Source organism: Lissotriton helveticus, chromosome 6 (assembly GCF_964261635.1).
Source record: "Lissotriton helveticus chromosome 6, aLisHel1.1, whole genome shotgun sequence".
NCBI lineage: Eukaryota > Metazoa > Chordata > Amphibia > Caudata > Salamandridae > Lissotriton > Lissotriton helveticus.
The window spans coordinates 1,496,659,502-1,496,682,043 of NC_136067.1; the positions used below are offsets into that span (position 1 = coordinate 1,496,659,502).

At 53.5% G+C, this 22,542-nt stretch overlaps 1 protein-coding gene across 2 annotated transcripts in view; it reads left to right on the forward strand.

Annotated features, from left to right (window-relative positions):
* Positions 1-22,542, forward strand: part of USP34 (ubiquitin specific peptidase 34) — a 2,681,755-nt gene that overhangs the window by 2,410,889 nt on the left and 248,324 nt on the right. For both annotated transcript variants that reach the window (XM_078649291.1, XM_078649292.1), the window contains exon 74: positions 19,196-19,319. In XM_078649291.1, the coding sequence (XP_078505417.1) occupies positions 19,196-19,319 (124 nt within the window). The remainder of the gene's footprint in view (positions 1-19,195; positions 19,320-22,542) is intronic.

Here is a 22,542-nt window from a genome sequence, read left to right on the forward strand (position 1 = left end):
CGTGACTGGAAGGACTCCCAGCAGCAGGAGGTCAGACTTGTGTCTGTGGCAGCAGCATCCATTTTGTGATGCTGGGGCTCAGGTTAACTTTAACCGGGATAGTTAGAACTAACATGTCTTCTAAATCTAGAAGGGTGGAATGCTACCCCCGTCGCCAGAATTGGCGAGGGGGTAGTATTCCAAAGCGTATGACACCTTACATGACATGTTTAGATAAAGCCAAACCAAAGTTATTATTCAACCGTGAGGATTATAATGCACTTAAGAGTATATGGTATGGCAATATCATTGAACAGCTATAAGGACATGGTTCACTAAGCTGCAGACAGGCTCAGCTCATGCTAGAGCACCATCTCACACATAACCAAGCACTCTACCTCCAGGATTGTTAAGGCCTGCCATAGGAGTGCCTTATAGGTTACTGTGTGTCTATATATAATGGTAGATATAGGAATACTATACCTAAGCAAGGGGTGATTACACAACCTTGCCCCAGCTGAGTGATCAGCCAGTTGTGTCAGTTTGAGTGGCCAGCCAGGGGTGGCATAATACATGCTGCAGCCCCTGGTAGGCCTTGGTTACACCTATGCCCTGAGTACCTAAGGCACACGTCTACAGGGGCTGACAAGGTGAACCAATTCCCAATTATGTATGTACCTAGAGTACATGGTTAGAAGTTAGAGAGAGTGCATCTGGGCTGTGGGTCTGATTAACAGACCCACAGCCACATCTAAGTCGATAACCAGTAAAGCAAAAGGAAAAAGTGGGGGTGACCATAGGAAGCAGATCCTACTCTCTTACACCCGCCCCAGGAGATCCCTCCCTGACCCCCCGCCAAGCCTCAAGTAGTGCACTTATCTGCCTTGTGTCCCCTCAGTCACTATCCAAGTGCATTTTCTATTTAGCCAAAGAGTCCAGTACCACCCGTCGCTCCTGCGCCCTCATGGAAGGATCTGGTTTCCGGCTAATTTCTTTGTCGTTCTCTTCCTAGTCTCTGCCATCTCCCTTTGAATGTCTGGTGGCTCTGTCCTCCTGTGTCTTCCCGCTCTGCATAGTCGATTCCCAATATTCGGCAAGTGTCCTGGAGAGACCGAAGTTCATGTAACTGCCCTGCAATTTGAATATCAACCGAAACGCATGTCCCAGGAATAATCTACTCCCTGGTTCAGAAGAAATGTGCTGGCCTAAAGTCTCTCCATTTCTGCAAGGTTATTGCGGTGAGATCTTGAAACAGGGCAGCAGAGTGGTCTTTGTACTTAAGAGGTTGCTTATCCCGTGCCCCGCGTAGAATCGATTCATCTGATAGAGACTACTAGCCGCAGATTCCTTCACATAGAATTAGCCCCAGGCGTGAGACTGGATCCGGAAACTTTTTTGCCACAGCATCCATGCGCGCCGGTGGCGGGGCGACACCACTTGACTCCGCCCAGGCGTCGTCTGCGTACGTGACGTCAATGAGGTCACATAAGACCCGCCCCGGCGTGCCTACTTCAGTTTTTTCCTTTTCCGCGTGAAACGTGGATCTGCTCCTTGCTCGGGCCTGTTTTGGGCCTCTTTTTTCTCCATTTCTTTTGCGGAACAGTGTGCGAATGCCTTCGGGCTTCAAGACTTGTACATTTTGTGGGCGTCTTATGTCGGTGACGGACCAACACCTCATTTGTATGTGGTGTCTGGGGGAGGATCACTGCACCACCGACTGTGATGCCTGTCCGCAGTTGAAGCTGAAGTCGCGGTGGGAGCGCCACATGAAACTTCTCTCGGCACGTCTCTCCAGGTTGACTTCCTCCCCTCGGTCTGCTTCGGCGGACGGCTTCAGGTTCGGGCGTGGTCGTCGTCCTCGCCCTTCTCCGATGTCATGTGAGCGTCGCTCCCCAGTGGGTAAGTGTCGCAGTTTGCCCTAGTGGGCTGGTGTGAGAAGTTGGCCTGATATATGATGCTCACTAGTTCTAGTGATCACCTTGTATCAGTCCAAACAACCCTTATGGTGATTGGTTGTAAGTCAACCTTATAGGCCAGCTGTCCTAATGGTAGCATGGACAAAGCAGTCTTAGGCTAAACTCTTTTGGCATGTGAAGCCAGCTGCTTTACCACGCTATAACCCTTTGAATATAAGATGAAAGGACACCACACAGGTTGTTATGAAAATAAACAGTATATTTATTAATAACAACACCTCTGAACTCTTTATGAGGTCCGAGGGCTAAGCACATGACAATCTCTTATGAAAAATACGACAAGTTGCACAAAATTACAATGGTGCCCTAGGGGCACGACAAACAATATACTAAGTAAGTGGAATGTGAAAGTCGATAAAAGGAATGGAGCTGTCCAGAGGCTGTAGGATCGATGGGACCACGCTACACTAACTCTAGGTAAGTAATAGGAGGCCCATGGAACGCGTGTGCAGAGTGTGAACTCACACGCGAGATGCGTAACAACGTCTATGGACAGTACAGTGCATGTAAAAGGTAAGTTTGTACAATCCTGACTAGGTAGGACTAAAACGACTGTGGAACTGGACACTAGGACAGTTAGACTACCCTTGAGCACCGAAATGCTCTCGTTACCTCACCCACGGGCTGCGGGTGCATAGGTGTCAAAGTGTGTCGGGTTCTCGCGTTGAAGTCTATGGAGCCTGGAAGAAAAGATGCTGCAGGCGACCAGGAGGAAGATGTCCGGTGCGATCCAAGGGTGGATCGGGGAAGAAGAGGACCTGAAAGCAGAGGGGACAGTGTTCAAAGTCACTAGCCAGTGACCGATGTGGAACCAGGAAGGGACCAGATGCTGTCGTCGCGATCAGGTGAAGAGTGGACGCTTGACTCTGCAGCCACGTGGACCAGGAGGTGTCTTCGATGACCAGGATGGATGCTCGAGCTGTCCCACGCAGGCTCTCGCTGTCGGCGGTGTCGGATCCGGAATTGGAGTCAACAGACCTTGGCAAAGGCAACCCACGCGGTGAGTGGAAAAGACGTCTGGTGCGGACTAGGAGAGTCCGGGGTGCCCCTCTTTTGGAATGGAGCAAGTGCCAGTCTGGAGCAACCAGACCAGCAGCAAAGATTTCAAAGTTCGTCGTCTAGGAGGCCACTAGCCAACCGGCAAGTGACCAGACAACGCGTCGAGCAGCAGACAAGCAGAAGGGCCCCACGCAGATCTCGTGGATGCTGGAGGGCTGATCTTCGGTGCAGGGGCTGCTCGTGGCTGGGGCTTCTCAGTCCCCAAAGCACTTGGTCGAGTTTACCTCGGGAGTCGTGCTGGAAGCGAAGTGCAGGTTCTTTCAAGATGGCCGGTCCCACGTGTCTCGTCGCACCCACGGGTCTCAGCTTTGCTGCAGATGTAGGTTGAGGTCGGAGAGGTCTGGGAATCCGGGTCTCGTCGGGCTCTGAAGTCTGGATCCTTGAAGGAAGACGACAAAGGGAAGCCGCTGGACGCTTGATGGTGCCTGCAGTTGCAGGGTGGACACTCCTTGCCCACAAGGGAGATTTCTTCAGTCTTCTGTGGAGCAGAACGTCGAAGTCCAGAGTTTCTTCTTGTAGAGTAGTTCAGGATTAATCTAATTTGGAATGGGACCAGCTCCTACCTTTATCCTGCTAAAGGGGGCTGCTTACTGACTAGGTCCCTCGCCTGGGTGGGACCAGGAAGGGTGGTGGTTACACCCCCTATCCTTTGTCCGGTTTCCCGCCAGAGCTGGGGCTGGAGTGCCCCAGCAACTGGTTTGAACCGGTGTATGCACAGGGCACCTTGTATGCCCCAGGTATGTCTCATTCCTTTCAGGCCTATCCTACCCAATACACAAAATCCTGTCTGGGGTGGTGTTAGCACCTCCCAAGGCAGGAAACCCTTTGTCCAAGCCTCCCTCGCTGGAAGGACTCCCAGCAGCAGGAGGTCAGACTTGTGTCTGTGGTGGCAGCATCCATTTTGTGATGCCAAGGCTCGAGTTAACTTTAACCGGGGTTCACAGTTACCTACATGTCGTCCTTCTAGAAGGGTTGAATGCTACCCCCGTCGCCAGAATTGGCGAGGGGGTAGTATTCCAATTCGTATGACACCTTATTCGACATGTTTTGATAATGTTATACCAGAGTTAGCATTTAACCGCGAGGTTGATAATGCACTTAAGAGTATATGGTATAGCGTTATCATGGAACAGCTATTAGGACTTGGTTCCGCAAGCTGCAGACGGGCTCAGCTCACGCCAGAGCACCATCTCACATAATTCCCAGCACTCTGCCTTCAGGATTGATAAGGCCTGCCATAGGAGTGACTGATGGGAATATATGTGTCCATTTTAGGGTTAGATATAGGTATACTATATCTATAGCAAAGGGTGATTACACCACCTTGCCCCAGCTGTCGTGCAGCCAGTTGTGTCAGTTTTAGATGGCCAGCCAGGGGTGGCATAATACATGCTTCAGCCCCTGGTAGGCCCTGGGTACAGGGACTGATAAGGTGGCCCAGTACCAATTGGTAAATGCACCTAATGTACATGGTTGTCAATTTAGAGAGAGAACAGCTAGGCTGTGGGTCTGATTAGCAGGCCCACAACCAGGGAAAGTCGTAAACCAGTGAAGCAAAAAGCAAAAATCTGGGGTGACCATAGGATTGCAGACCCCACTCTCCTACAGCTGGTTTCTGTCCTGCCGGGGGAGTGGCCTCTCCGCAGGTGATGCGGCCCGCGTGTCGTCTTATCCACCGTTTCCCGGTGTGGGGGCGTCGAGAGTCCAAATGGAGACATACGCGGCTGCTTTGCAGGCCTCGATGGCGTCTCGTCCTCCTTCCCCTCCTGGGGCGTCGGCGGACCCTCGCCTTGCGCAGGGCCCACCGCTGTGCCGCTGATGGCTCCGACACCGACTGGTTCGGATTCCGGCTTGGAGGATGTAGTGCTGTTGGGGTGCGGCTCCTCTGGGGCACCTCCTTCAGGCCACGGCCTCTCTGCCTCGCCACAAACTCCTACAGGAGTCCCTGTGGTGTCACAGGAGGTCGCCGGGGTTCGGGTGGCATCCCCGAGCCCCTCTCGGTCCTTTGACAAGGTGGTCCTGTCTAAGGCCGTGGTGACGCTGCTACTGCGCCGGCGGCAGCCGGACCGTGCGGAGCCTCAGGGGTCGTGGACCCTCCTCATCCCGCTCCGGGTTGAGCCAGGGTGGGGACCCTTCGTCCCTCTTCGGGCCCCTCTCGTCCCTCCCTACAGGCGGCTGCCTCGACAGAGGGCGAGTCGGAGGTTGAATCTTCCCTGGCTCTGCCACGTGGGTTGCCGAATGATCCCCGCCTCATTCTGGGCCGTGGCTGGCGAAGAGCTTCTTGTTCCTCCCCAGGCCCGTCTCGTTCCCCCACGCAGGTGACTACTTCAGCGGGGGTCAGGTCGGCGCCGTTCTGGCGCCGGGCCGACTCCTGCTCCACTTCGGTCTCCGGTGGGGGGTGACTTGGAGGACCCTTGTCTGGCGATACCTGGTAAGGTATCCTGAGGCTGAGATTCACTTCAGCGCCTCGCTGCTGGTCGCGCTGGTCGCGTTTTCCTGTGCATTGCACTACTTCATTTTAAAAGACCCGTTTTGGATTTTCGTTTAATTTAATTTTCGTTATTCCTTGTTTTTAGCTCCCCTCCTGCCCCCTACCTTGCACCATAATTTCTGGAAAAACCACCGCTGTTCGGCGGGCCCGGTTCTGGGGAGGTTGTGGTTGCCGGCGGACATCTTGCCTTGGGTAGAGGAGTGTGAGCGCCATCTTGGAGCGTCCAGGTGATCTGGGACGCGGAGAGCACGCTATTTAGGGCGAGCATCACGAGGGGATTACCTGGTAAGGTATCCTGAGGCTGAGATTCACTTCAGCGCCTCGCTGCTGGTCGCGCTGGTCGCGTTTTCCTGTGCATTGCACTACTTCATTTTAAAAGACCCTGTAGGAGAGTAGGGTCTGCAATCCTATGATCACCCAGATTTTTGCTTTTTGCTGCACTGGTTTACGACTTTCCCTGGCTGTGGGCCTGCTAATCAGACCCACAGCCTAGCTGTTCTCTCTATCCAAATTGTACTCAGGTACTGAATTGGCACTGGGCCCTCTCCAAGTCCCTGTACCCAGGGCTGAGGTGTACCCAGAAGTCTCCCAGGGGCTGAAGCATGTATTATGCCACCCCTGGGCTGACTAACTAAACTGACACAACTGGCTGCACGACAGCTGGGGCAAGGTGGTGTACTCACCCTTTGCTATAGATATAGTATACCTATATCTAACCCTAAAATGGACACACAGATCTCCTGTCAGTCACTCCTATGGCAGGCCTTAACAATCCTGAAGGCAGAGTGCTTGGAATCGTGTGAGATGGTGCTCTGGCATGAGCTGAACCTGTCTGCGGCTTTCGGGATCCATCCCTTAGCCGTTTCCATGATATCGCATACCATATACTCTTAAGTGCATTATAATCCTCGCGGTTATATGCCAACTCTGGTATCGCTTTAGCAAAACATGTCGAGTAAGGTGTCATACGAATTGGAATACTAACCCCTCGCCAATTCTGGCGACAGGGTTAGCATTCCGCCCTTCTAGAGGGACACGACATGTATGTAACCCCTAACCCCGGTTAAAGTCAGACAGAGCCTTAGCATCCACAAAATGGATGCTGCCACCGAGACACAAGTCTGCCCTCCTGCTGCTGGGAGTCCTCCCAGAGCAGGAGATAAGGACAAAGGGTTTCCTGCCAGGGGCGGTGCCAGCACCGTCCCAGACAGGATTTTGTGTATTGTAGGTAGGCAGGGCTTCAGAGGAAGGTGACTGCACGTGGCACCCCGGTGCTCACTGTGCATAGGCTGGCTTGAACCAGTTCCAGGGACACTCCAGACCCTGTGCTGGGGAAAAGCCCGCCAAGGAAGTGGGTGTAACCACCCCCCTCCTGGTCCCACCCCTAGGGCAGAACTTAGTCGCGTGCCAGCCCCCTTTTCCCAGATAAAGGTAGGAGCAGGCCCCCTTCCAGATTAGATCATCTTTGGAATCAAGACACGACTTTCTACGAAAGGACATCAAGATTTCTTCTTCAAGATTCTCCCTTGTGACTAAGGAGTAGTCACCCTGCATCCGCAGGCACCAACTAAAGAACACTGCGGTCTGCTGTAAGTCCTTCCTCCGGAATCTGACTGCCCAGCTCGACAAGACCCGGCTTCCCTGGCACCTCCGACCTCTACTCACCTCTGCAGCCAAGCTGAGAACCGTGAGTGCGACGAGACCTCAAGGGACCGACTATTGCCAAGACTGCACGACTTCTTCACAGCAAGCCCGCCGAGTAATCTCCTGGTGAGTGCTTTGGGGTCCGAGAAGCCCCAACCCTGAGCAGCTCCAGCACCGAAGAGCAGCCCCCCAGCATCTCCACGATCGGCGTGGGGCCCTTCTGCTTTTTGCTGCTCACCGCGTTGTTTGGCTACTAGCCCGCTGGCTTGTGGCCTTCTGAACGACGCCCGACGACATCACTGCTGCTGGTCTGGTTGCTCCAGACTGGCTCTTGCTCCCTTCCAGAAGAGGAGCACCCCGGACCCTCCTGGTCCACTCAAGACGCCATTTTGAGTCCACCGCGTGGGCTTGAATTAGCCAAGGCTTTGTTGCCCAATCCTGGGCTCTTCGACGCCGACAGCTTCATCCATCGTGGGACAGCTCGCCTCTCCATCCTGGTCGCCGACAACGCCTCCTGGTCCGTGAGATCTGCAGAGCACAGCGTCGCCCACTCACCTAGTCGAGGTGACTACCATCCGGTGCCCTCCTGGTGCCCACTGACTACTGGCTAGTAGTCATGAACTTGGTCCCCTCTGCTTTCAGGTGTCATCCATCATCCAGATCCAGGCTTGGATCAACTCGAACTCTCTTCACTGGTCGCCTGCCAGCATCTTTCTTCCAGGCTCCTGGTTCGTCTACGAGGATTCCCGACGTCTTTTGAGACCTATGCAGCTGCAGCCCCTGGGCTAGGTAACTTCGGCATTTCGGTGCCCCAGCATAGCCTCACTATCCAAGGGTCAGGATCCACTGTCGTTTTCTTCCTACCAGGTCGGGTTCGCCCGTAAACACTAACTTTAACTTTACTAGCTTCCATAGACTTTGTCCCGCATCCCGCGTGAGAGTGCACACTCTGCACCCGAGTCCCCTAGGTCTCCTAGAAGTAATCTCACGACTCCCTAGTCAAGTCCTAGCGATTCCAAAGCCTATTAGTCCTGTACTTACCTGCTAGTAATTTCGCATTCCACTTTTAAAGTATATGGTTTTTCGTGCCCCTCGGGCATTTGTGTATACCGTGCTAACTTAAGTATTTTCGTAAGAGTTTTGTTGTGTGCTTAGCACCCTGTCCTCATAAAGAGTACAGGGTTGTTGTGATTCTAATAAATACATTGTTTATTTTCATAACACTTGTGTGGTGTCCCTTCACTGGGTGTTCAAGGGGTAATGTGATGGTAAAACAGCTGGCTTAACACGCCCTCTAGAGTCTTAGCCTTAGACTGCTCGTATCCATGCTACTAGGATAGCTGGTCTATAAGGTTGACTTACAACCAATCATCAATAAGGGTTGTTTGGACTGATATATAGTGATCACTAGAATAGTGAGCACTGCACATCAGGCCAACTTCTCACAGACCCGTTTTGGATTTTCGTTTAATTTAATTTTCGTTATTCCTTGTTTTTAGCTCCCCTCCTGCCCCCTACCTTGCACCATAATTTCTGGAAAAACCACAGCTGTTCGGCGGGCCCGGTTCTGGGGAGGTTGTGGTTGCCGGCGGACATCTTGCCTTGGGTAGAGGAATGTGAGCGCCATCTTGGAGCGTCCAGGTGATCTGGGACGCGGAGAGCACGCTATTTAGGGCGAGCATCACGAGGGGATTACCTGGTAAGGTATCCTGAGGCTGAGATTCACTTCAGCGCCTCGCTGCTGGTCGCGCTGGTCGCGTTTTCCTGTGCATTGCACTACTTCATTTTAAAAGACCCGTTTTGGATTTTCGTTTAATTTAATTTTCGTTATTCCTTGTTTTTAGCTCCCCTCCTGCCCCCTACCTTGCACCATAATTTCTGGAAAAACCACCGCTGTTCGGCGGGCCCGGTTCTGGGGAGGTTGTGGTTGCCGGCGGAAATCTTGCCTTGGGTAGAGGAGTGTGAGCGCCATCTTGGAGCGTCCAGGTGATCTGGGACGCGAGAGCACGCTATTTAAAGCTCGCCTGTATCGCGCAGCGGTGACGCGCAGCGGTGGCGCCCTCACTGCGCCTGAGTCGTGCCAGAGTCCTGCCCGTCTGCGCTCGTCCGCGACTTGGCAGCGCTGAGGTAGGACTCTGGCTCTATTTCCTTTTGATTTCTGTCTATCCTAGTCCTGTTTCTGGCCTTAGGATGATTGTTTATAGCTCAACTGAGCTGCTTACTCTGAGCCACCACTCTCCGTTGTGTCAGTGTGTATTGCTGGGAGGGCGACTGCTGAGGAAAGGTTGTTCGACCTGTGGCTGGCGTCCTGTTGTGTCCTTGGAAACGGTGCTGCCACCTCTTTCTCAGTACTGTCAATGCGCTCTATTGAACACCAGATCGCTTGGCAGACATTCCACGGACATCTGGAATCTACTCTCGGACTCTCAACTTTCTTGTCTGTTTTTAACAGAGACATGGCTCGGGGATGTCTCTGGCCCTGATCTAGCCAGTGCATTACCCCCGAACTACACCATCTTAAGAAATGACAGAGTTGGGGGGAGGGGAGGGGGAGTGGCTCTCATTGTGGAAAAGGATAGAATATGTTCCTCGTTTCCGGTGGAAAACATATCTGGCTGTGAAGCCATGGGCTTTACTCTTGGTCTTTCGTCTCGTCAGACTTGCACTGGCCTCCTGGTTTACAGACCACCAGGACCCATTGGCACGTTTTTTGACGATTTACAGGCAGCACTTTCTGTTCCGTGTATGCGATCAGCGCATTGTCTTCTGCTGGGAGATTTAAATCTGCATATGGATCTGGCAGCGGATCCTAATGCTTCTAAACTGCAGGAGGTTGCGGCGCTGCTTGGGCTTGTTCCTTATATTGACAGCCCTACCCATAATAAAGGTCATACCTTAGATCAAATATTTTCCACTAGGCAGATATCTGTGTCACCCCCGCGTCCAGTGCTATGGTCAGACCATTTTTTAATAAATTTTGATATTCCTTACTACACCACGATGGGTCAGAGAGGGCAGAAGGGCGAGATCCGTCAATCAAGAGCTTTCCATCGAGTCTCAGTGGAAATGCTGACCGATGCTCTGCGTCTTCATCCCTGTGAGCTTACTGACGATCTGGAATCTAACCTGGAGGCGGTTCATAAGTGGTTGACTGCCAGATTTGACGAGTTAGCTCCAGCGAAGATAGCCAAATCAGCCCATTGTTTTGTCTCCGCTCCTTGGTTTACCCCCTCACTCAGGAAAATGCGCCAAGAGTGCAAAAAAGCTGAAAGAGCTTGGCGACGAAAATACGAGTTGGAGGATAAATTAAAATATCGTGATATTATTAAGATCTATCATAAACATATTGCTGAGGGCAAAAAAGAATATCTGGAACGTAGAATAGACGAAGCGGATAATATGAGCAAGGAACTCTTCAGAATAGTTAAAGAGTTTGTATCGCCTGCTGCCTGCTCACCTTCTCACTCTCACACTGAAGAGTGGATTAGGCAACTTGCAGTTTTCTTTGCACATAAAATTACGACGATTCAGGAGTCTTTCTCTGTCTCAGACCCCATAGTGTCAGCACATAGAGCAATCTCTCCTCCCTCTTTGAGCGAAGACAACGTGCCCATACTTTCGGTCTTCCCTCCAATGACTTGTACCACTTCCCATGATTTCTTGTCCCGGCTTCAGCCAGGCTCACCTTTGGATCCTTGTCCGGCAAAATGTTTGGGCAGAGTGGTTTCAGCTGTTAATAGCTTGCTGAACCCTCTGCTGAATCTCTCCCTGACTACGGGAGTGGTCCCTCCGGCCTGGAAACATGCGTTGATTCTGCCACTAATCAAAAAGCCTACTTTAGATCCCCTGGTGCATGCTAATTATAGGCCGATCTCCCTTCTCCCTGCATTAGCGAAGGTTGTTGAAAAACATGTGCAGCTCTCGATTACCAACTTCATCGAGAGCAACAACATCCTCCATGATACACAATCTGGTTTTCGGGCTAATTATAGCACGGAGACAGCCCTTCTGGAGGTCACCGAAGCTATCAGGGAAACTCTTGATCAAGGAGGAAAGGCTATATTAGTCATGCTGGATCTGTCGGCGGCCTTTGACACCGTCCCACATGACGGTCTCCTTTTAAGACTCTGGAAGATCGGGTTTCTGGGACGGTGTTGGATTGGTTTAAATCCTTTCTTTCGGACCGTCGACAGGTGATCTGGGCACCACCGTTCTCCGCTGAAATGCCGCCGCTAGAGGTGGGGGTTCCTCAAGGGTCCATTCTGAGCCCCACCCTTTTTAATATCTATATGGCCCCTCTGGCGGCGGTAGCGGAGGCTTTTGGTGCCCAGATCATATCCTACGCTGATGACACCCAGCTCCTGTTTACTTGCAGGAAGGGTGAGGCTTTTGATGGTGCCAGAATCAAAGACTGCCTTAGTTCAGTCTTTGCTTGGTTTCAACGGCATAGCCTAAAATGCAACTCGGACAAGTCTGAGTTGCTTTTTTTTGGGTGTGCTCCTGATCCGTGCTGGAAATCGTGGTGGCCCCAGGACATGTTTCCTCCTGAGAAAGTGTCAACGCAAGCCAAGAATCTTGGTGTGATATGCGATGACGATCTCTCTTTTAGATCCCAGATTATTGGGTTATCGGGGAAATGCTTTGGCATCTTGAAGATGCTTAGAAAATTTCTCCCAATGTTATCCCTACAATACAAAAAAATCGTTGTTCAGGCGCTGATCGGATCGCGACTCGATTACGCAAACGCCTTGTATCTGGGACTGCCGAAATACTTGTTGGCCAGACTACAAATAGTGCAGAACTCGGCGGCAAGAGCCATTTTCGGCCTTCCACGTAGAGCTAGAGCATCTGATTTGCTCAAAAAGTTGCACTGGCTGCCCATCTCGAAAAGAATCGTCTTTAAGATTCTTACTTTGCCGTTTAAGGCCCTTCATTCTGTGGGCCCTAATTATATCAGGAAGCGCATGGCTTTCTATGTGCCCAGGAGGATGCTGCGGTCGTCCACATCGGCCACGATCGCTGTCCCGCCTATTAGACGCGCCCGGATGGGAGGGCGGTCTTTCCGCTATCTGGCGGCCCACCACTGGAATGAGCTCCCTGTCTCCCTTCGGAAAGCCAATAGCCTCCTCTCGTTTAGAAGGGAGTTGAAGACTTGGCTCTTTTCTGCTTGACCTCTCGGACCACTGTGAGCTGCTGTCTGGCGATTTTCGGTTTCAGGTCTCTTTGCCAAAGCGCCGGGACACCCTATGGGGTAGCCGTGCGCTATAGAAGAGATCGCACATAACATAACATGGTGCCAGCAACCTGCCTCAGGCGGCGGAATCTACAGCTCCGCGCAGGGGTTGTACCACGGATTTGTCTTCGGACGCTCCTTCTTCTCCGGAGGCAGGCTGTATATTGGTGTCTTCCTCCCCGGAGACTGGTCGCCGTGTGGTGCCTTTTTCACCGGCGTCGAAGGGCGGCTCCCCGCCCTTCCTGAGGCAAAGGTATTCGTCGGAAGAGCGGCAGGTCCCTCACTCCTCCTCCTTCCCCTCCTGGGGCGTTGGCGGATCCCTCGCCTTGCACAGGGCCCACCGCTGCGCCACTGGTGACCCCGACGCCGACCGGTTCGGATTCAGGCTTGGAGTATGTAGTGCTGTTGGGGTGCGGCTCCTCTGGAGCACATCCTTCAGGCCACGGCTTCTCTGCCTCGCCACAAACTCCTACAGGAGTCCCTGTGGTGCCACGGGAGGTCGCCGGGGTTCGGGTCACATCCCCGAGCCCCTCTCGGTCCTTTGACAAGGTGGTCCTGTCTAAGGCCGAGGTGAAGCTGCTACTGCGCCGGCGGTGGCCGGACCTTGCGGAGCCTCAGCGGGTCGTGGACCCTCCTCGTCCCGCTCCGGGTCGAACCGGGTGGGGACCCCTCGTTCCTCTCCAGGCCCCTCTCGTCCCTCCCTACAGGCGACTGCCTCAACGGAGGGCGAGTCGGAGGTTGGATTTTCTCTGGCACCGCCACGTGGGTTGCCGAGCAATCCCCGTCTCATTCTGGGCCGCTGCTGACGGAGAGCTTCTTGTTCCTCCCCAGGCCCGTTTCGTTCCCCCACGCAGGTGACAACCTCAGCGGGGGTCAGGTCCGTGCCGTTCTGGCGCCGGGCCGACTCCAACTCTACTCCGGTCTCCAGTGGGGGGTGACTTGGAGGACCCTTGTCTATCGACGCCGGATGGTGCCAGCAACCTGCCTCAGGCGGCGGACTCTACAGCTCCGTGCAGGGGTCGTACCACGGATTCGTTTTCGGATGCTCCTTCTCCGGAGGCAGGCTGTATATTGGTGTCATCCTCCCTGGAGACTGGTCGCCGTGTGGTTTCTTTTTCACCGGCGTCGAAGGGCAGCTCCCCGCCCTTCCTGAGGCAAAGGTGTTAGTCGTAAGAGCGGCAGGAGCCTTATTCTTTGGCTCCTTCTGACTTCCAGGTCTGGCCTTTGCCCATCCCGCTTGGCCTCGGGGACGGCCGCCTTAGTTTGCAGCCGTCGCCCACGGAGGAGCTGCTTTCCCCACCGCATGCCTCAACGGCGGTGGGTGCGACCTTCGCTCACGCCGTGTCCACGGCTGTGGGCATCCTGCGTATGGCTGACCTGATGGCTCACTTTCTGGCGGATCATCTATTGGTGGTCCTCCACCAGGGCTCTGGTGGGAGGGAAATCTTGCTTCTCTTTGAAGGTTTCCTCCTTTCTTCCTTGACGGGGGCTTGGAGGCGTCCTGCCTCAGGGGTCCCGGTGCCTTAGCATCTTCTGCACCGGCACCTCCCGGCGCCTCTTGACCCGGCGTGCCTTTCCCTCCACCCCCTGCCTCCAGTCCTCTTTTGCGGACTGCTTTTCCCTGCCTGCCACCGCTGTTGACTTCCCCCCATCCCGAGAGGCCCGCTGGCTGGACTCTTGGGGGCGCAACATGTTCGCCTCGACCAGCGCTGCCTTGCGGACCCTGAACACCTTGTGTGTGCTGGCTCGGGCCTCCTCCTGTTTGTGGGACTCAGCTGAGTCTCTCAGATCCGCAGCGTCCCAGGATGGTGGTCAAGTGGATTTAAGGCGTCATGCGTTGTATTGGCGGCAGCTTGCGGCGTTTATTCTCCGCTCCGCTTTGGACATCTCAGAGGTGCTGGGCTGGGCCATGGCTTCCTCGGTCGCTCTCCGTCGCCATACTTGGCTTCGGGATGGAGTATTCCCTGAGAATATTCAAGAGCGACTCATTGACCTTTCGTTTGATGGCAGCCTGTTGTTCCATGCCCCAGCCAGCTCCGCCACCTAGAGGCTCTTGGCAGGGCTCTGTCCTCCTCCTCCTCCGCCTCAGCCTTACTCTCTTCCTCCTCCGTCCCCTCCTCAGTGACTCCTGACTCGAGTTGATTCTGGGCCTTCTTAGGCCACTTGTTCTGGCTGTGGAGTGAGTTCTGACCATGCATCCTTCTTTAGGACTTTGGTATTGTTGGCTGCTTGACGGCCCTTTTGTTGATTATGTGTGTTTGGGATTGTTGTGCAGACTTGGCCCTGAGATAAGGCCTTCTGCTTGCTTGGGCTGCTTGTCAAGACTTTTGCGGGGGTGTTTTGTCCCCTGTGGCTCTTTTGTTTTTCCTCTGCTGCGGAAGTTCTTCCAAAGAGGGTTCCCCTATTGGGACTTACCGTACCCTAGATGGGGTAGTGGTAGCTGTCATAGGGCTTGCGCTCTGCTAGAGGGTTCTGGTCACCTTCGGGTGCCTGTTCTTCATGGCGTTTGTTTAGGTTGCTTTTGCTCCTTGAGGTCGGGTGCGCGACCACTCGTAGTGGTGTGCCCGGGCATCTCCTCGCGCTGCTCCTGCCCTGAGGTCTGGGATGATCCTATGTTTTCCCTTTCCAGGCGCCGCCTACTCGGCCTTCCTGGGGCCTCGGGCTGTTCTTCTTGCTTCTGGCGGCTTTTGACTGCCAGCGCTGTTCGGCTGGCAGGTTGATCTCCCCCTGGAGTGGGTTCGCCTTCTTTTCCCTCGCTTCCTTGGGTCTTCTAGGCTTCTTCTTCCTCCCTTCCTGTCCTGGCATTGGGCGGAAGCTGTGTTGCATTGTGGGGCGGTGGGGTGTTTTGGCCTCTCCGCCCTTGCCCTTGGTTCCTTTTCAGCCTTTTTCTCCTGCCTACATCCTTTTGGGGTCGGTGGAGGTCTGCTTGGGGGGGATTCCCATTGCCTGGCAGGGACGAGGTTCTACCTGGTCCACAGATCTGGTTCCCCGTGAGCCCTCTGTTCTATATTGGCTGGTGGGGTCCTTTCGCAGACCCTCCTTCCCAGGGGGTATTGCTAGGGTATCTATTCTTCTTGCAGGAATCTGCGGCTAGTAGTCTCTATCAGATGTACGAGTTATTTACCTTCGGTGATGATGTAACTGGGAGAGATGATTCCTTCACGGCCTGCCCTTCCTCCCCTATTCTGCGAGGACCCTTAGGTTGGTCTTCGGTACTTGCCTCCCAGTGGGGGGCTGTTTCTCCTGTGAGTGCCTTCTTGTTCTTAAAGGGTTGCTCCGTCTGGTGGCGGTTCATTCCTCCTTGGTTCTTTGGAGGATGGGGTCCCGGTGTTTCGGTGCCCTGCTGCTCTGGCTACTCCAGGTTTGGGGGGGATTGCCTTCTATTCCTGTCCTCCCTCCTTCCATTGCTATCCTCTGCCTAAGGGTCATTTGGCCGTGTCTCGCCCTTGTCCCTTGTGGGTGGTTGCCCTTTCTGTTGGGGTGGCTTGGAGGTTTGTTGTCCCTGTCTGTGTTGGGACTGGTCCCCTTTCTTGCTCAGGATGGGGGTAGAGGGTTCCTACGTGTTCTATGTCCTTACGCATGTTCCTTGCCTTCGGGGCACAGGGTGGGAGGCTGTCTATGTGTTGGCAGGGTGGTTGAGCAGGGCTCTGTGTGTGTTTCTCCTTCTTCTTTCCCTGCCTTGGGTTCTACAGTGTGACACTACTGTGGGTGGTGTTGTTAGTCACTGTTTCTTTCCAAATGTTCTACTTTTCGCACACTGTTCCCATGCTTCCACAGTTTTTTATCTGGTGGTTCCGCGTTGTGGTGCAGAAAAGTTCTCCGAAGAAAACTGACATAGGTGCGCCGTGGCGGGTCTTATGTGACCTCGCTGACGTCACGTACACGGACGACGCCTGGGCAGAGTTGCGTGGTGTCGTCCCGCCCCCGGTGCGCAGGGATGCTGTGGCAAAAAAGGTTCCGCATCCAGTCTGGGGATAGTTCTACGTGAAGGATTCTGCAGCTAGAATTGTCCCCACCAGGTATTGAGTGACCTCCGAGTCCTCTTCTATGGTTGGAATCCCCCAGACTCGGATATTGTTCCGGCGCAATCTATTTTCCAAATCTTCTGTATGCACCTGTATGTCGATTTGCTTTAACACTTTTCGCCCTAAGTGGAATGGGTATGCCCAGACGTGGGTCCCTTGCTCACTGTGCCACTGGATTTCAAGCTAGCCTGACTGAAGAAGGGTGACATACCCTGAAACCGGTTCCAGGATGCTTTTTTCCGGTCCAGGGAGGACCTGGCAAAGCAGTTCAGTCTGAACTGTTCCCATGGGGCACAGGGTCAAGACTGATTTACATATGGCTCGGTCCAAACTGGGGTGGCGTAGTGGGCAAAAGAACGATGGATTTAACCCAGATCTGTTGACTGGGGGAGAATGTTTGCATTGTCCGCATTCCGTCCATTTGTTTCCTGTAACACTTTGTATCCTGAGCCGCAGCACTTCTTGTTGCAGCTCTTCCAACTCCTCCCCTCGAGCCTGGTTTTGTTCCTCCATGTTCGCCACCCTTTCACCCACTTAGTCTCCATCTCTCCTCACTTCTTTCAGTTCCGACGGCTCTTTGTTTTTCAGGGTTTGTATGTCCTCCCGCAAGGTGGTGAATAACATTTCCAGAAAAGCTCGGGTGACTGTCGCCTCGTTAGATTCCTGCTCCTGTATAAAATATAGAGCACTAATGAGCACACCCTTTGATATTAGCAATCTATTAAGGTACTGGATAAGTAAAATGAATCCTTATGTCCAAATTTACATATACAATTCTTCAGCAAGTAATGTCAGTCGAAGCGATCAAACAGCATACAGTGTCCACAAGAAACAGAGTTTCTTCAATTTGGTGATTTTATTCTTATATTCCATATATCAATCATGAAATCTGCCAATGTGCCAACAAGTGTTTCATCTACCCGTAGACTTTTTCAAGGTGGTTAGCGTGAAAAACTGTTGTTATACGAACTGTAATTCTGGTCACAGTTGACTCCTATCAGTAAATACACATGCATCCACAAGCTATTAATAGTTGGCGTTTCCACATATCCAAGAGTTGATCAAGTGGCTGAATGTGTTCTCATTTCACAATTAGTCTTGTCAGCGTTATTGGTGTGAGCGAACCAAAAGTTGGATGATCCCAATAAAACTCCCTATGTCTGGAGTCAGTGTTGAATAAAATATGAGCAGTAGCCCTAATAGGTTCCACTATCGCAGAGACCACCAAAGAGCGTCCTCCACCTCCTTTGCTTCGCTGAATCTGCTCCTGTCCTGCTTGTGGACTGGCGGACGTACATCCCTACACGTTAGCTTGTTTGGTCAGCATATCTTTGAGGTTGCGATCCTTTTTTCCATGCAGCGCAGAAATGGTAGTCTCTGTTCAGGCCCCCCAGTTCGTGAACTCCTAGGAGCCGTAATCAAGACCTCTTCTTCCTTGTTCTCCTCGGCTCTTTGTCAGGAGTGCTAACCATAGGGCCCCCGAGCACTACACCTACTCCGCCGATCTGGATGTCGAAGTCTGCCACCTCCCGGCTACTGTATAAGTTCCTCCTCTTGCTCAACTCAACCCTCTCACTTCAGGGCCCACTCTCACAGTCACGGAGATCTCTGCGCCTCTTCTGTTTGCTGGATGTTCATTCGACCTCCACCAACCTTCTCTGTATGCCCTGTCTCTGGTGTACTCGGTGTCAGGCGTGGCCCCTCACCATTGCTTCTCGCAGCCCTTCACGGCCCACACCTTTACATTCGCGCTGCCGCACCACGAAGTCCCAAAAGCACGGCCGCTGACTCTCCGTGTCCCACTTGTCGCTCTTGAGGGCCAGACCCACTTTATTTCTTATTGCCTTAGCTCGGGTCCCTGTCCCACGTTGAGCCCCATTCAGACCAATGACGCAGTCACTGATCAGGCCCCGGCACCAGCTCCAATTCCCCCCCCCCTGCGCAGCATGCAGGGACCGGGCGTTTGGTGGCAGGCCCCCTTCAGCACCTCTCTTTCCACTGTGATTGCTCTCCCTGCTGCTGGTTGGGGGCCTACCTCGTGTTGGAGCCTAGGGCTGCTCTCTCCTTCTTCTCCTTCAGTTCCGGGGTCCGGATGCCAGATTCTGCCGGTTCCCACCTAGTCTCCGTGATGGCAGCTGCCCCCGGAGAAGTGTATCCGCGCTGTCCACCTCCACTGTGCGTTCACTGACTACGCACCTCCTTCCGCCTGCTCACGCCGTTCGAGAAAGGGAAGGTTGTCCTACCGGGGCCCGTGAGATTGTTCACGCTCCATGTCTGAGGCCACAGAGAGAAGCAAGAAACGGACATCTGCACGCAGGGATGGCACCTCTGTGTGACTGTGCTTTTTCACTACTGGGGCAGTATGGAGTTAATGCGGTGCTGCATGGCACCTTCCAGCTACACGTATGCGCATCACTAGAGAAAAGTTTTTTGGTTTCAGTCTGGCGACTGGGGAGTATTCTAAGGTGAAGAATCTTTGGTTGGATATAGTCTCCACCGGAAAGGTATTACTGAAGGTAAGTGACTTGTTCATGGATGTCATTATCTAAGAATACACTATGTACATTGGGTGTTGTCCATAATGATGAAACAACCACCTAATGGAATCCGCCTTCTATAGTGGAATATAAGCAAATCCTTACTTATGTACTTCTAGTTTCATTGGCATAGCTATATTTCATCAACTATAAAGAGATATTGCTTTGTCCACCGTTTAGATTATATTTATAGTACTTTTATAGTACTTTTAACACTAGAAACATTTTGTGCCTGTTATTTCTCTTTTCAGGGCAAAGATGAGGTGTATGATCGCATGCTCCAAGATTACCTTTTGTCTTATCATCAGTTTATACATCTGCTCTGTAGAGTTGCTCTGAACTGTGAAAAGTTTACTGAAACTTTAATAAAGCTGAGTAAGTATGTGAACAATAATTTTTTCTCTGTCATTTAGTTTACATTTGACTTTATTGATGACTTTATTGATGACTGTCTGCACATTGACTATTTTGTGTGGCTTATGTAAGGTTTTATGCAGGAGATAGTAATCAGTTGCTGCCATGAGCTATCATTATGAAGCAACATATTCTCCTATGAATCAAAACCTATAAGAATATGTAGTGATTTATGTTAAAGTTTATTAAATATTTTTTTGTGTTGGTTAATTTGGCATTTAGGTTTCGAAGTGTTGGCAGTGGTTAGCAGGTGCGTAGGTACCAGTGGTGCAGCAGTACCGGGCCCATTAAGCCCTAATAATTGCTGTCTTTTCCTACCCCAGCATCAGTCAAAGGAGTCATTTTCCTTGCTTGCACCAGGGCACATAGCATCCTTGCTATGCTACAGGGCCTGAAGGAAGTCTTGTTTAATGTGGCACTTGATGTTCTTTGATGTGGCCCTGTGTTTTTTCCCCAACTTTTGTAATAGGATTCAGTATTCACAATCACACATTTTGCTGTAGGCTCCTGATAACTGCAAGGTGTATGACACTGAAATGGATGTGATGGTCAGAGGTTCAAGAGTGTTTCTCTTTAGCAACCATTTAAACATTTTTGCAGTTTCTCTGAACTAGCCTGTGATTGCTGTGAACTGATTTAACCCTTAAAATTTAAAGAGAACTTTTAGGGGGCATAGAAGACAGTAAAAGATTCCTTGTGAGGACCAACCTGTTGCTGACCCTCTAGCAATAGCCCAGAGGTGTACACATATTGAGGAACCTATCTGAAAGAGACACGTTAGTGATAGATTCCTTGCCTTAGAATATCCCCAGGCGTCAGACTGGATCCGGAAATTTTTTGTGTAGCAGTACCCTTGCGCATCGGTAGGCGTCGTCTGTGGCTCCGCGTCCGTCGTGGGCGCCGTGATGACGTCGTTGGAGTACTTAGACGCCGCCTCCGCGTGCTGACGTCAGTTCTTCTTTTTTCCACGCCAGCAGCGCAGATCCGGAAAAAGTGGTACCTTATTCATTTTTTGACTAAAACTTTTTACTATCCTTTTTTGATCATTCTTTCGAGTCTTCGACTCCGAACAGTGCCGGTAGGGATGCCAGGTTTTAAGCCTTGTGATGATTGCGACCGACTGATGTCCGTCACGGACCCTCACCGTCGGTGTCTCCACTGTCTCGGCGTCGATCATGACGACAAGACCTGCTCCGACTTCCGGGCCCTGACTTCGAAAGCTAGGCGGGAGCGGTCCCGCAAGCGACTCGAGCTCCGGCAGTCGGACCCGCGCCGTGAAAGGTCCCGGTCCGGACGGAGGTCGAGGGAACGGTCGCGGGAGCGGAGCCACCATAGCTCCGGGAGTCGACATCACTCCTCAGGGTCGAAGTCGTCAGGTAAGCACAAGAAGTCGAAGAGACGTCATCGCTCTTCCCACTCCCCCCGACGCTCGTGCGACGCGGCTGGGGGTTCTGGTGACACCACCCACGCGGCTCCGTCGAAGTCGAGGGCGTCTCGTCCGGCCCCACACCCTCCGGTCCCTGGGCCACACGCGACGACGGAGGAGATCGAACGTTTCCTCATTGCCATGAGGTCTCTCACTTCTCCGACGGGCTCCGCGGTGCCTTCGGGCCCAGCGGACCCGTCTGGGGGCCCTAGCGGGTCGGGGGCTTCGGCCCAGACGCCGTCCGGTGCTTCGGCCCCGACGCCGCTGGCGCCTTCGAGCTCGGCGCCGCAGGGCCCCACTGGATCCGGGTCGTCGCCGGTTGACCTAACGACCTCACCGGCGCCAGTCCCTCAGGTGTCACCTCCGGCGCCGTCTTCGGGCGGCGCCGTCCCCGATGCCTCCCCCGATCCGGTTCCGGCGCCGGAGCGGCGCCGCTGGGTGCCGCTCTCGACGCCGTTTGGAGAGTTCTACTTCAATGAGCCAGCCCCATCATTTGACACCCCTGAGTACCAGGAGATGGGTGATGAGGAGTATTGGGAGGGGTCTAAGGACCCTCTGACACAGGAGTGTCAGTCCCAGGAGGACTGGACAGGTGGACTTGGGGATGCCAGCAGTCTGGACACCTCGCCAGACACTGGTTTTGTCTCACCTCCTACCGTGGCTACGGAGGAGGGGGCAACCTACAGTGTGGTGCTGACGCGGGCGGCCAAGGCCTTGGGCCTTGAAGTCCCCGCCGCGGCCGTGAGGTCCTTAAACCACAGTCAAGCTCGGCTGAGCCTCTGCTGCCGTTTAATGAGGCCTTGACCGACGTTCTTTTGGGCACTTGGTCCAGGCCCGCTACAGGTTCGCCTGTAGATAGGAACATGGCCAGACGCCACCGCCCGGCCCCAGACGACCCTTGTTTCCTGTCCACCCACCCCACCCCTGAGAGCCTGGTGTTCCAGGCCTCCAATTCCCAGACCGCATTCCCGTCGGCTCCGCCTGACAGGGAATCCAAGAGGTATGAGCAGTACGGCAAAAAGGTATTCTCCTCCCTGAGTCTGGGACTGCGGTCTTCCAACACCGCATGCCTCTTGGGCTGCTACACCCACTCTCTGTGGGAAACGGTCGCGGACGTGCTGCCAGAATGCCTGTTGGAGGTACGGGCTAAACTCGGCCAGGCCCTTGTGGAGGGCGGAGATGCAGCGCGGTATTCTATCCGGTGTGGGCTGGATACCACCCACTGACTGGGCAGAGCGATGGCAACGACGGTGGAGATTCGTCGCCACGCCTGGTTGAGGTCCGCCAACTTCTTGGCCGATGTCCAGAATACACTCATGGACATGCCGTTTGATGGCCGTCGCCTTTTTGGCGACAAGGCAGACCATGCGCTTGATCGCTTTAAGGACTCCAGGGCTACGGCCAGGTCCTTGGGCCTCTCAGCCCCGCGCCAGCAAACGGGTGCCTTTCGCTCCTTTCGTGGCCATGGAAGGGACGCCCCCACACGTCCTGCCAGCCACGCACCGCAGACTAACATCCAACGCGGTGGCGGCGGTGGAAACCGCCGTGGAGGCGGTAGGGGACAACTGCGAGGCCAGTCCACACCCTCCCCCGCAGCATCCGCCTCAAAACCCTCCTAGTCCGTGCTTTCAGGCCCATGTGACGCCAGTGTGGTGCAGGGTTCGCCATCACCTCCTCCACTGGCGCACTGTCACGTCGGACAGGTGGGTGCTGCAAATCGTCCGAAGGGGCTACTCCCTCCCCTTCGAGGCGACCCCT